Source organism: Puma concolor, chromosome A2 (assembly GCF_028749965.1).
Source record: "Puma concolor isolate L17-30 chromosome A2, mPumCon1.1.hap2, whole genome shotgun sequence".
NCBI classification, from domain to species: domain Eukaryota; kingdom Metazoa; phylum Chordata; class Mammalia; order Carnivora; family Felidae; genus Puma; species Puma concolor.
The window spans coordinates 22,418,827-22,433,374 of record NC_141668.1 but is presented as its reverse complement, the minus strand read 5'-3'; the positions used below and the strand labels follow the sequence as shown (position 1 = coordinate 22,433,374).

The following is a 14,548-nucleotide window of genomic DNA, read 5'->3' as shown; positions in this document are numbered from 1 at the left end:
TTAAGCTGATTCATAGTGCTTCAGGAATAATTTGTTGATTCACGTCATAAAACAATTAAGTACAAAAGTTATCACAGCATAGGTAATAATCTTCTAGGCATTAATGTATTTTCACAAATGTTTTATGAGTAACAAAAGAGAAATGATAACATTTCTCTTAAAATTAACTGCTAGATTTGTATAGTAACCTGTGAGCTGGTTTAGGAGTATTATTGGGGTCTCTGGAAAAGGTTCATTTCAAGGCTTAGGAACTTGCTTTCCTAATCCTAGTCTCTCTCCCCAAATCTCTTCCCTCCTACAGGTACAAGTTTGACTCAGCTGTGGAATCTTAAGTATCTTTTTTTCTACCTGAGCATCCAATAAATATACATATGCTTATTTCTTAACCACATGTAACTTTTACACGTATATTCTTTTCTGCCACCATTCTCTGTCCTATTTATGAATGGGCTTTATGGGGGCCTGGGATACTCTTGAAACGATTTTTAGTATTTTTGTCTGTCTTTGTGGAGTTTACCGCGAAGATCCGTTACCATATATATATATATGTATATGTGTGTGTGTGTGTGTGTGTGTGTGTGTGTGTATGTATATATGTATATATATGTGTGTGTGTATATATACATATATACATACATACATGTGTGTATGTATATATGTATATATATGTGTGTGTGTATATATACATATATACATACATACATGTGTGTGTATGTATATATGTATATATATGTGTGTGTGTATATATACATATATACATACATACACACACACACACACATATGTATATTTTTTTGAATGTTTATTTATTTTTGAAAGACAGAGACAGAGCGTGAGTGGGGGAAGGGCAGAGAGAGAGGAAGACACAGAATCTGAAGAGGCTCCAGGCTGTGAGCTGTCAGCACAGAGCCCAATGTGGGGCTGGAACCCACGAACCATGAGATCATGACCTGAGCCAAAGCCGGACGTTTAACTGACTGAGCCACTCAGGCACCCCGCATTACCATATTTTTTAAGGGTTAATACTTATATTAATTTTTGACATTCTATGGTAAATAGTGTTGAACTGAGTAGTCACAATTTCAAATAAAATTCATTACTTATTCTTAAGTGGTATTCATATTTGAAATAATAGTGTTACAAAGTAAACCGTTGCCCACCCCTCCCCTCTCCTTGTATTTTTCCCAGATTATTTGTTGCTAAATCTGGGGTGTATGAAGAAGAGAGTAGTAGGTGATAAAATTAGAGAGGTAATGAGGGGCCAGATTGTGTTCAGTCTTTTAGGCCTTTGTTAGCACTTTACCTTTATTCACAGTGAGATGGGAAGGCATTGTTGGACTTTAAGAAGTGTGATGAAATGGGGCACCTGGGTGGCTCAGTCTGCTGAACGTCCAACTTTGGCTCAGGTCACGATGTCACGGTTCGTGAGTTCGAGCCCCTCATCAGGCTCTCTGCTGTCAGGGCAGATCCTGCTTCAGATCCTCTGTCTACCTTTTTCTCTGCCCCTCCCCACTTCACGCATGCTTGTTCTCCCTCTCTCTTATCAAAAATAAAAATAAACGTTAAAAAAAAAGTGTGATGAACTGACTTTACATTTTAACAAGACAAATTGGATTAAGGGCAGAAGCAGAGAGACCTTTTAGGAAGCAGTTGGCTTACTGGAGAATGATAATAGCATTGGCTTACGCCAAAGTGGTAACAGTAATGTTGAGAATTGGTGGAATTTTGGATGTATTTGAAGGTGTCAGTTGACATTATTTGCTGATGGATTGGATGTGAGGTGTGAGAGAAAGCAGTGAAGGATGACTGAAGGTTGTGACTTGAGCAATTGGAAAAATAGTGTAGCCATTCCCTAGATGAGTAAAACAAGAGGATCAAATATGGTAGATTGTTCAGCAACTCAGGTTTAGGCAGGTTAAGTTTGAGATGCCAGTTAGACATCCAAGTAGGTCTGTCAAATACGTAGTTAGATATATTAGTTTGAGGTTCAGTAGACAGGTCTGGGCAGAATAATCATTTCCCTCTGTGTATTTACACAGCACATTTTTCATACTATTATTTTTACTACGATTTCCATATTGTTTTAGAAGTGCTTGAATGTGTGGTATGTATCCCCTGCCTCTCTATGCAGTTTCCCCATCTCTGTCCCCCAGTCTTAGTGGTCTTACAGAGAGGGGAATGGCAGACCTCTTGCCTTGGTTAATTTTATGGCCACAAAGCCTGGTCTGGAGGACATGTACACTAAATATTCATTGAATTGAATCAAAATTTTAAAATCCATTTTCCTTCAAGTAGAAAGAAAAATATTTACTTGGAAACTATACTCTGACATTGCTGTAATCCTTGATGAGTAGATTGTGTTATAATGTCATTTATTATAACAGACTAATATTTTTGTGAGGTGAATTTATGTTGTTATATTCTAATATATTTAACTTTTCTGGTGATTCTGCTTATTCTTGAACATAGACTATGCTTCCTTAAAGCTGTAGTTATCATTAGTTTAGGATCAACGTAGAAAAATTAAATGTTATGTAGAGCTTCGCATTCTTTAGGGCAACATTTGGTGCTTTCTGAATTTAATTTGGGTACAAACCAGAATCTGTGATGTTTTTGGGTTTGTTCTTTATAAATCTTTCTATTTCTGTTATAAAACTATTAATAGCATGATTTACCAAAGTGTTTTCATATACTTTTTTATTTCATAATATATGTACCAGAGCCCTCTTATAACTGCTACCATGAGGTTGACCTTAATCATCCTCAAAGAGATTATATTTATTGCAGATCTTTGAAAGAACTTTTGCTAGTCCAGTCTTATTGACATAGCAACCAAGTATAGGCTGAGGTTTGAGTTTGTGAGAAAGGGGTGTATGTGTTAGACATACCTGGGTTTGAATCCTGACTTTTTCTTTGAACGTGAATGAGTTGTAATGATGATAAAAATAGGAATAATAAATTGTTGGGAGAATTAAATAATATATAATGTATATATTATTTATACAGTATGTATTTTTATGTGCAACATAGTAATATACAATATATACTGATTGGTTCTGATGAGAGAATTCTATGTAAGTCTAGAGACCTTTCTTTTTGTTTGTGTTTTTGACAGAACCTTACAGTAGAAATATTTTAAAACAACTAAAACCTTTTGAAAAATAATTTAAAACAACTTGAAAGGAAGTCTTAAGGAAAAAAAAAAATAACTTACCCATAATCCCACGTTCTAACTAACCAATGTTATTTCAGTATAATTTGTTTCATCTTTTATTTTTTTTTAATTTTTTTTTTAACGTTTATTTATTTTTGAGACAGAGAGAGAGAGCATGAACGGAGGAGGGTCAGAGAGAGGGAGACACAGAATCTGAAACAGGCTCCAGGCTCTGAGCTGTCAGCACAGAGCCCGACGCGGGGCTCGAACTCACGGACCGTGAGATCATGACCTGAGCCGAAGCCGGACACTCAACCGACTGAGCCACCCAGGCGCCCCTTGTTTCATCTTTTATATACATTGTCATGGATGTTTTAGAAAGGAAGGGAAATCATAAATACACTTCTAAGATTTTTAGAAAATTTAAGAATTTTGCTCATAAGGATTAAGTGGGTTTAGTAGGAAAGAATGACTTTCCCCAAATAGTTTAAAGAACCTAGAAGTTTTATGTTTATAAAGTTGATGCCAAAGTAGTAAAATGTAGTTTAGAGGCACCCAGTCACTGTTTTAAGTATGCATTTTAAATTTTTTTTTTTTCCAACGTTTATTTATTTTTGGGACAGAGAGAGAGCATGAACGGGGGAGGGGCAGAGAGAGAGGGAGACACAGAATCGGAAACAGGCTCCAGGCTCTGAGCCATCAGCCCAGAGCCTGACGCGGGGCTCGAACTCACGGACCGCGAGATCGTGACCTGGCTGAAGTCGGACGCTTAACCGACTGCGCCACCCAGGCGCCCCTTAAGTATGCATTTTAAAGATCTCCAGGGCAAGAGCTCTTTACCTGGTGAAGATATATACAAAATTTTGTCTGTATGTACATTTTTCTGAGAGAATCCATGAATTCAGGTCATCAAAAGCCTCTTTTTTTTTTTTTTAAGTTTATATATTTATTTTCAGAGAAAGAGAGGGAGAGGAAATTCCAAGCAGGCTCCTCTCTGTCAGTAGAGAGACTGACGTGGGGCTTGATCTCACGAACCATGGCATCATGACCTGAGCCAAAATCAAGAACCAGATGCTTGACCAACTGAGCCACCCAGGTGCCCCCAGATTATCAAAAGAACCTTAACTCAAAAAGTTAAGAACACCTTCACTACAGTAAAACTTCATAAAGTTCATTTCAACTTCCTTAAAGTGGCTTGTATTTCAAAGCAATTATTGCTTCCCAGTGTTTCGTGTGTCTCATTTTCTTAAATATTAAAAATATAATGGTGCCTAAATTTTCTTTTTTTTTCCACTTTATAGTTTGTTTTTTTTTTTTTCATTTTGCTACAGCTCTAAGGATGGAGTAATTATTTAGAAAAGTACTTGATGGCATACATTTTACTATTTAATTTCAGAGCTTTCTACCATCCTAAGCGAATTCTATCATTTCTACTGTGGTAGAGAAGAAATATGGTATTTTGTCCTACTGCCCTATTTGTCCTATTTTGAATGTGGATGTCAGTTTTATTGACTATAATCCCTATACCTGGTACCTCTCTACTTCAGTTCTTCAACTCTGAATTATGTTTCAGCTCTGGGTAAAATAACACAAATTTAAAGAGAGAAATGGCATGTCTGTTCTATTTCAGTGTAGAAGTCTGAAAGACTTCTGAAGAAGTCAGATGAAAATTTAAATATCCATTGTACCAGGCAGTTCTTTGCTGTGGAACTCTCATTGAATTTTGAAAACCTGCAGTGCCGTGCAGCCTTTTTTCCTCTCTCAGGATAGGTAGTAAGACTCAGGCAAAGTCCTGGTATTTGATATCTACAAAAGAAATTAAAGGGGTGTTGCTTGTCACTTGGTAGAGCCCTTTTGTGGAAATCTGAACCTTTGACTATTCTGTACTAATTATATGAAAGTTCGTTTGTTCTTCCTTCCCTCTCTCCCTCCCTCCCTCTTTGTCTTTCTTTCTCTCTTCCTCCCTCCACCCTTCCTTTTTTCTTTTTTCTTTTTTCTTTTCTTTCTTTCCACAATGCCATATATAGATTTTCCTTAAATTCCTTAAAGAAACTTTTGAAGGCAATAGGTGAATATGAGTTTTAGTTGTGAATTACAAATACATTCATTTGGCTATATTTCTTTAGCTATGTCATGAGTGTTTTTTCTTTTATACAGTTACCAGAAAAGAATTCTGGAAATCCAGCCTTTAAAAAAAATTTTTTTTAATGTTTATTTATTTTTGAGAGAGAGAGAGAGAGAGAGACAGCCAGAGTATGAGCAGGGGAGGGGCAGAGAGAGAGAGGGAGACACAGAATCTGAAGCAGGCTCCAGGCTTTGAGCTGTTAGCACAGAGCCTGATACGGGGCTCGAACCCATGGACTGGACCATGAGATCATGACCTAAGCTGAAGTTGGATGCTCAACTGACTGAGCCACCCAGACACCCTGGAAATCCAGCCTTAATTAAGGATACAAAATATATTCAAATATATATACTGAAAATACAGCCTTTTAGCAGGGAAAGTGTATGTTGAATTTAACCAAAGGATCAGTCACAAGATAGTTTTGTAATTATAGCTATAGTAAGAATATGGTTCTATTTAAAAAGGGAGGCAGATAAATCCAGTTGATAATTTGTTGGGTCATGAGAGTTCAAGGGAACGGCTAAAGAAGACAAGGTTGAAGAATATGTAAAACAGCTTTCCCCTTCTCATGTATTCCTCTCTTCAAAATTTTCAAGTTAATTTAAGGTCTTACTAACTGCGTTTTCAGAAGGATTAAACTCTTGAATTAAATGCCCTGACAGGGTTTCATTTTTATCTTGACTATAAATTTGTGTTTCTTAAAACTTTTTTTTAATTTCATTTGTTTTTCTCATTGTCTATATTATTAATTGAACTAAGAATTAAAGTAACTTCCTTTACTATCTTGTTAACTCTTCTCCTACCTTCTTCTTTTTGGCACATAAATTTTATTTAAGGTTGGGCCCATGCTATGTGAGTGTATGTGTATTCCATACAGTTTCAAAGTGGAAGCATGGATCTAATTACGAAAATAGTGTGCCATCTTGTGGAGGATTTTTCAGACAGTAAAGTCAGATTTACCCAGAGGAATTAGTAGGAGGATAGGTACTGCAGTCGGGCTCATAAGATAAAAAGCCTGCCTCTTTGTGCAGAATGGTGTTAAGACACTGATGTGTTAACATTTCTACCTTATTTTTAGTGTAAATAAGATGTGTATACGAGTACTGCTAGTAGTAAGTAATTATAGGGTTTATTTAGTACTGGTGCCAAAAAGATTTGTGCTTAAGAATGTGGTTGAATTTTAGTTTTTGTGGCCTCAGTAACAACAGATTGATTGATTGATCATTGATTCAGTCTCTTAGAATGAAATTGGTTTGACATCTTGAACTTAGGCTGTTATTGGTCACTTTACTTCCAATCCCTCTCTTTTGCCGGCTTCTCCTTCTTGATCAAGTCCTATCATGCTTCACGTTCAGAATTGGCCTAGTTGCATGTCTGCTTAGGATCTTCTGAAGCTACTGTATGGTCTGTGGAGTTGAGTTCGGAGCCTTTATGTTGTTATTTAACCCCTTCCACGATCTGGCCACTACCTGTCTTTTTAACCTTTTGTGTTCTTTTAAATCGAACAGTGCGTTTATTCATCACACAGTGTTAACCACTTTGCATGCATTATTTAATTTAACTCTCACAGTAGCTTTATAAACTAGGTGCTGTGTGCTGTTTTGGATGTAAGGAGACCGACAGTGGTAGAGCTTTAATTCTATCTGAGATCTGCCTGACTTTAGAATCCATGTGCTTTAAGATACTTCTCATGTGTTTTTCTGTCTCTGTACCTTTGTTATACTTTTTACTCTGCTTGAAAAGTCCTCCTCTCCGTTTCCCATTCTGCCACCAAAGCCATCTTCTGCTGGATAGGTCACATGCCACTGCCACCATGAAACCTTTCCTGAGTCCCTTCCACCAGGTATACTCTCTTCCCTCTTTTGAGCTCCCCATGGTGCTTTTTACCTTTCTTATGGCACTTAGGCTGCCCTGCGTTATGGTGACTTATGTGCCTGTTTTATATTCTTTTTTTTTTTTTAATGTTTATTTGAGAGAGAGCACGTGCTAGTGTGAGCAGGGGGAGGGGCAGAGAGAGAGGGAGACAGGATCCCAAGCAAGATCCTCTGCGTGCTGGGAGAAATGGATAGCCACAATAGCCTGTGCTCCTTTAAGAAAAAAATATAGAGAAAGAGCTGCTGCTTGAGGAGGACTGTACTGCCCAGGGATGTACGTGAATTGTTACATAACCTATAAGCATGAGACTGGACCCCGTTGCGAATAATGTTTTTTCTGTTTCCTTCTCCCTACAGTTCTCTCCAGTGATTTCTATAATCTTTAAAAGTTTTTGATATCCTTTACTCATTAATTAATACTTTTGCTCGTGTTTATTTCTAGATAATATTTCATCTCTGAATGATTTAAATGATGAGATGATTTAATTAAAAATTTGTCATGCATTTCATTCAGGTATGTCAAAAGGTCCTGCTTCCATCCGACTCATTCAATTTTACTATTAAACTTCAACTGGGACTACAAAGCATTCACAGACAAGAATGACATCTTGGATTAATTCCATTGGGATGCTTGCTCTCTGCCAGATTTTATTTTGCTCAGCTATCAATGAGGCTGTTGTGGAAATGTGGGTTTTCTTTGCTGTGAGAATTTATGCGTACAAAGAGACCTGCTTTTCAGAAAGAACATTGAGAACCCAGAGCCCAAGAGGAAGGGTTATTAAAGTTAATGAACCAGGGTAACCTTATCCAAAGGGTACCCAGAAACACTGTAAAACAAAAGGTCAATTGCTATTGCTATTTTAGTTATATATCGCCTCCCTCTCCTGGCCTCAGAATTTATCAGGGTTAATTGCATTTACAGTGAAGCCTTGGCAAATAATTTTTAAGGCAGATGAAAATTCTTTAATTTTTTTATTCTTGTAAAACTTGAAGTATCTGGGCATCACCGCATGTCATTTGGGAAACAGAATGTTACTTAACTAATGAAAATGGATTGTTGTATAGTTCTGAGATATTATTTTTTAACAGTTTAAAATAATTGCCATTATTTCACATTTGTACAGAGCCAGAGTGTTCTAGGTACTGAGTTAGACATGAAATCAGATACAATAATGCTGTTTTTATTGCATCTGTGGCACTTAGTAACCACAGAGGATTTTTTATTTTTGTGCATGTCTTAGAGGTAAAAATGCTGTTCATGCTTGATAGACTTCAGAATGTTTTTGTGTAACTTACATCTGAAGAACTATATACCACAACACTGAGAGTTTTGTAAGTGAAAAAACTAAGACCCAGGGAGATTCTGTGGCCTGTACTTGATTTGACTACCCAGTTAGCACTAGAACTCGGTCCTGTCCCAATGGTATGTTCCTACCCAGAAGCATTGTTTTGATTTCCCTAGCTTCTTGGGGCATAGAATGGGGCATTTCACTTAGAAAATTCACTTAGGGTTTGAAATTATATGAAAATATGATAAAAATTTCTTAGACAAAAGCCTAGCTCTGTGAGTGGCAAGAATTTTCTTAATGGTGTCACAGTATTTCGAAGTGCACTTTGAATTGTAACCCTTCATGGTAGGACATAACTTAGATGCCAGCCTCCACATATGTAGGCCTAGGGCGTGTCAGTTAGGTAGTAGGTGGTTTTATAGTGTTCCTGTATGTCTTATTTAACTTTTTAAAAAAGGGGGGTACCTGGCTGGCTCAGTTGGTAGAGCATGTGACTCTTGACCTTGGGGTGGTGACTTTGAGCCCCACGTTGGCATAGAGTTTACTTAAAAAAAAGGAAAGAAATGCCATAACTTAAAAAAATAAATAAATAAATTGGTGGGACTTGTGTAACAAGTAGACAGAGTCATTTAAAAGGGGGTTATATTTGAAGAAAAGAAAGGCACTATTATAAAGAAGGATGTGGATGGGACATGGTGTTATGTGTAAAGATTTTCACTACCCACTGGGCAAGAAATCTATTTTGTTGCAGTGCAGCAGTCCATGGGTATAATAGACATTTCAGAGTTAAAAGAAACCAAGTTCTCAAGATACCTAGAATGACTTAAAGGTTGATTTCTGAGGAGTTACCCCTACCATTGTATATTTGGAAGAAATTTCCCCATTTTCCATTGGAATGCCAAGGCTGTACATCACCTTATTCTTAAGGTGTCTAACTAACTCACAGCTAGTTTTAACCATTGTTTTTGATATTGCGATAGAGGGAAATAGTTTTAATGTGAAGGGTTGTTTGTTTGTTTGTTTCCAGAAGTTGCGAGATGTCTTTATGTTGTATTTTAGGCCATCTTTTCCCTTAGGGTTCCTTTTTTTTTTTTTTTTTTTTTTTTAAACGATGTGAAGCTGCATTGCTAAGAAACTGCCAAATGTGAACTTTCCACAACCTAACACAGAGAGTCCTAAACTGGCTGCACATCAGATTCACCCTGGAAACTTTAAAAAATGCAGACTCTTCTTACCCACTGAAGACCTATGAAATCAGAATCTTGAGGATGTCTCTTAGTTATTTGTACTTTTATAAGTCTCTCGAAATGGTGGTCCTACAGCAGCCTTTCCATATACCCATGTTTAGGAGATACTAGTCTAGGGTATATTTTGGAATGCCATGCATTTACAAATTTCATTTTTAAGTTTATTTAGATATGCCTTAAATGATCTTAGAAACAAAGGCTAGATCTGGGTGCCTTTACTTAAATTTTATCGTTAAGTTTTTTTTATACATATTTTTTCTAATTTTCATAGAGACCGTTTATTTGTTTGGTGGCTGGGATGGAACTCAAGATCTTGCTGACTTCTGGGCGTACAGTGTGAAGGAGAACCAGTGGACATGTATCTCTAGAGACACTGAGAAAGAGGCAAGTTCTCAGACTTTTCATCCATCTGTATTATGATAGGGGTGTGGGTGTACACTTCCTTTTCCAGATGATTTGTAGTCTTTTCTCATGTCTGTCCACAGTAGTAGCAGAAGAATTCGTGGTGAACAGGTGAACTTCTATACCTGGTTCTTCAGCTACTGGTACATGAACAAATCTATTTCATAGGGATAAATAGAAATGAGTATTGAATATAATATAGTTTTTAACTATGTTAGCCTGGAAATGTAACTGTGTATTGATCTTTTTTCTCATGTCTCTGTCACCTCTACTCTTACTTTCAGCATTCGTCTTATTTTAATTTCCTCTGGAAAAATATGCTTTTAATGTCCTTGCTTTTTCACTATTTTGGCCCCTTATTTGACTATATATATCAGTTTTCACAAATGATGTATATTTTATTCTTAACTAAAATTGTATTCACTTTGTGTGTTGATACATATATACATAAAGCATTTTCTTAGTGAATACGATGGCTTGGATTTACAGCTTTGGATTAAAGAAGTGCATAATTATACACTAGTATAAAGCAAATGTTAATTCATTTATTTTTTCCAAATCTTTATAGAAATCTTAAAAATATTTATTTTTGAGAGAGACACCGAGTACAAGAGGGGGAGGGGAAGGGAGAGAGGGAGACACCGAATCGGAAGTAGGCTCCAGGCTCCATGCTGTCAGCACAGAGCCTGACACAGGGCTCAAACCCACGAGCTGTGAGATCATGACCCGAGCCAAAGTCTGATGCTCAACCAACTGAGCCACCCAGGTGCCCCTAGAATTTTTTATCGTACCTTCCCATCTAAGCTGTTTCAGATTATGAGGTGACAAATAAACTTAACAAAATGGTAGGAGCTGAAAATGAAAAGTGAGGGGAAAAGACCTAATTCAAAATCCACTCCTGTTAATCCAGGATGGCCATTTTAGAATGATCTGGTGCTATGCCTTTAATTCTAGGAACTTGGATTCCTGCTTACTTGGGGTGTTCATTGATTAATTTGAGTAGTTTTTATCTTTTCAAAGCTATCTTAAAATTCTGATTTCTGTTTGTTTTCCCATAAAAATATATAAAAATGGTCTTTGTCTTTCAGTATTTTAAAGTACTATTTTCAGTACTTTAAAGTACTATTGAAGTCATTATTTCTATCTTCAACAAAAATAAAGAGTGATCTAAAAAAATTCCTAATTTATTTTTCTTAAACTATTTTAAATCCAAGTTGATTGCATCTGTAATTATTCTTGCAGTACTAAGTCTAGGGTTCATCCTGAAATCCTCCTTCTTCATCATTGAATATGCCTAATTGGTGCGTAAGTTCCAAGAGTTCTAGCACCTAGTATTGCATTTCACATGTCTTCCTCTCTACTCCTTTTGACACTAATTCCAACATTATGGTTTCTTTCTTAAACTTTTGCCTCCAATAGATGAAAAGTTAATGCTGGAGAAAAGCAAGGGAAGATAAATGCAAAATCAGGAGAGTGGCTCTTTTGGCAAAAGATGGGTTAGTTCACAGGGAGCCTTAAAGGTCATATTAATGTTCTACTTTTGAAGCTGGGCATGAGTATTACTTTTATATTATTTATATATGTTATAAACAATATTTGGAATGCAATTAATAAATATTTAAAACTAATACTGGAAAAATATAGAATTTATTTTGATGAGAATACTTTGTTTCTGTTATTTTGAAGTCAGTAGAGATAAGTGATGACCCATTACTGGAGTTCAGATTTATTATAGTTTATTATTGTTTTCTTCATATAGATGCTGAAAAACCTTTTGTTGATCTATGAAGTAAATAGTAATGGTATATGGCTGTAGCATAAATATTCATATTCATTTCTTCCAAAATTAAACAGTATTTCATATATCTAATTTTATTTTCTGTACCAGTGAGTACAAGTTATTGTTTGATGATACCGCGAGACATGTGGTTTAAAAGTATGATGTACAGTAAAGAAGCAGTATTAATTTAATTCATTTTAATTTACTTAAATATGTATCTAATAACACATTTAGGAGATTGAAAGATAATAGAATGGTTCACCTCCTAGAATAATTATTTTAAATGTTCATTTAGATATGCAAGTAAGTTTTTATAAAGGTTTAAAAAAATATATTTTTCTTTAGTTTTGCATTTCTAAAGTTTCTTTAACGTCAGGCTTTGTGGAAGACAGCTAGATTCTCCTATCTGCTTCTCTGTTTGGTCCCTTGTGACATGTTGTTTTCTGTGAAATATATGAAGAATATTGGACCTCACATAGATATGTTTCTGGAAAGGAGAATAGTATTTTAATAGCCTTTTCAGATACTTGCACATGGTCTTTTTTGATCTGGTCTCATATCCCAAATTGACAAGTGGTTGTTTCTTAAAAGTGATTGATTACATTATAGACTCAAACCATATCAGCTAATATTTTCTGTTACATTAAAATCCATTGTTCTATCTGCTATTTGAGTGGATCTTTTACCCATGCATGGTTTTTTTTACCCATGTATCAACCACTTGAAAATTACTAGTTTCCTGAGTTCTGCATATCTTCCAAATGTTGACATTTTATTATACAATACCCCAAATCCCCCATCTTTGTTAACATCCCTATCAATTTCATTAGAAAACTCTTTTAAGTATCACAAGTGGCAGATAGAAGTCAAGATCACAGTGGCAGATAAAAGTTTTTAAAAATTCTAATTTTGCTTAAAAACAAATTTTAAAATTTTAAATTTGCTTTATTTTTTTAAATAAAATTTATTGTCAAATTGTCTAACATACAGTGTGTAAAGTGTGCTCTTTACAGAGGGTGGTAGATTCCCATGGTTCGTCGCTTACATACAGCACCTAGTGCTCATCCCAGCAAGTGCCCTCCTCAATGCCCATCACCCACTTTCCCCTCTCCCCCACGCCCTCATCAACCTTCAGCTTATTCTCTGTATTTAAGAGTCTCTTCTGGTTTGCGTCCCTCCCTCTCTGTTTGTAACTATTTTTTTCCCCTTCCCTTCCCTTCCTCCATGGTCTTCTCTTAAGTTTCTCAGGATCCACATATAAGTGAAAACATATGATACCTGTTTTTCTCTGACTGACTTCACTCAACATAATACCTTCCAGCTCCATCCTTGTTGCTGCAAATGGCAGGATTTCATCCTTTCTCATTGCCAAGTAGTATTCCATTGTATATATCAACCACATCTTCTTTATCCATTCATTAGTTGATGGGCATTTGGCCTCTTTCCATACTTTGGCTATTGTTGAAAGTGCTGTTATAAACATTGGGGTACACGTGCCCCTATGCATCAGCATTCCTGTATCCTTTGGATAAATTCCTAGTAGTGCTATTGTTGGGTTGTAGGGTAGTTCTATTTTTAATTTTTTGAGGAACCTCCATACTGTTTTCCAGAGTGGCTGCAACAGTTTGCATTCCCACTGACAGTGCAGGAGGGTTCCCTTTTCTCCACATCCTTGCCAGCTTCTGTTGTTTCCTAAGTTGTTAATTTTAGCCACTCTGACTGATGTGAGGTGGTATCTCAGTGTGGTTTTGATTTGTATTTCCCTGATGATGAGTGACGTTGAGCGTCTTTTCATGTGTCTGTTGGCCATCTGGATGTCTTCTTTGGAAGAGTGTCTATTTGTGTCTTCTGGCCATTTCTTCACTGGATTATTTGTTTTTCGGGTGTTGAGTTTGTTAAATTCTTTATAGATTTTGGATACCAACCCTTTATCCGATATGTCATTTGCGAATATCTTTTCCCATTCCGTCGGTTGCCTTTTAGTTTTGTTGATTGTTTCCTTTGCAGTGCAGAAGCTTTTTATCTTCAGGAGGTACCAATAGTTCATTTTTGTTTTTAATTCCCTTGCCTTTGGAGATGTGTTGAGCAAGAAATTGCCGCAGCTGAGATCGAGGTTGTTGCCTGCTTTCTCCTCTAGGGTTTTGATGGTTTCCTGTCTCACATTGAGGTCTTTCATCCATTTTGAGTTTATTTTTGTGTATCGTGTAAGAAAGTGGTCTAGTTTCATTCTTCTGCATGTTGCTGTCCAGTTCTCCCAGCACCATTTGCTAAAGAGACTGTCTTTTTTCCATTGCACACTCTTTCCTTAAATTTGCTTTTAATGGGGCCCTTGGGTGGCTCAGTCGATTAAGTGTATCCAACTCTTGATTTCAGCTCAAGTCTTGATCTCAGGATCATGAGTTCAAGCCCCATGTTGGCTCTGTGCTGGGCATGAAGCCTATTTAAAATGTTTTTAATAATAAAAGTCATTAAAATTAATTTTTAATTTTTAAAATTAATAATATGTATTTTTAAAAATTTTAATAAAATTTGCTTTTATCATTGGATACAAATTTTGTCTGTTTTCCTTCAAAATGACATACTTCATTTTTCAGAAAATGCCTGTCATAGCCATAATGTCTGGATAACCATATTTGGATTGTTAATTTTCTTTCAAGTGAATATAGTGTTCCATGGA

General features: G+C 36.2%; 1 protein-coding gene across 6 annotated transcripts in view; it reads left to right on the top strand.

Moving 5' to 3' along the window:
- MKLN1 (muskelin 1) overlaps positions 1-14,548 on the top strand; it is a 378,677-nt gene that overhangs the window by 286,986 nt on the left and 77,143 nt on the right. For all 6 annotated transcript variants that reach the window (XM_086689876.1, XM_086689867.1, XM_086689884.1 and 3 more), the window contains one exon: positions 9,961-10,073. In XM_086689876.1, coding sequence (XP_086546002.1) covers positions 9,961-10,073 — 113 coding nt within the window. The remainder of the gene's footprint in view (positions 1-9,960; positions 10,074-14,548) is intronic.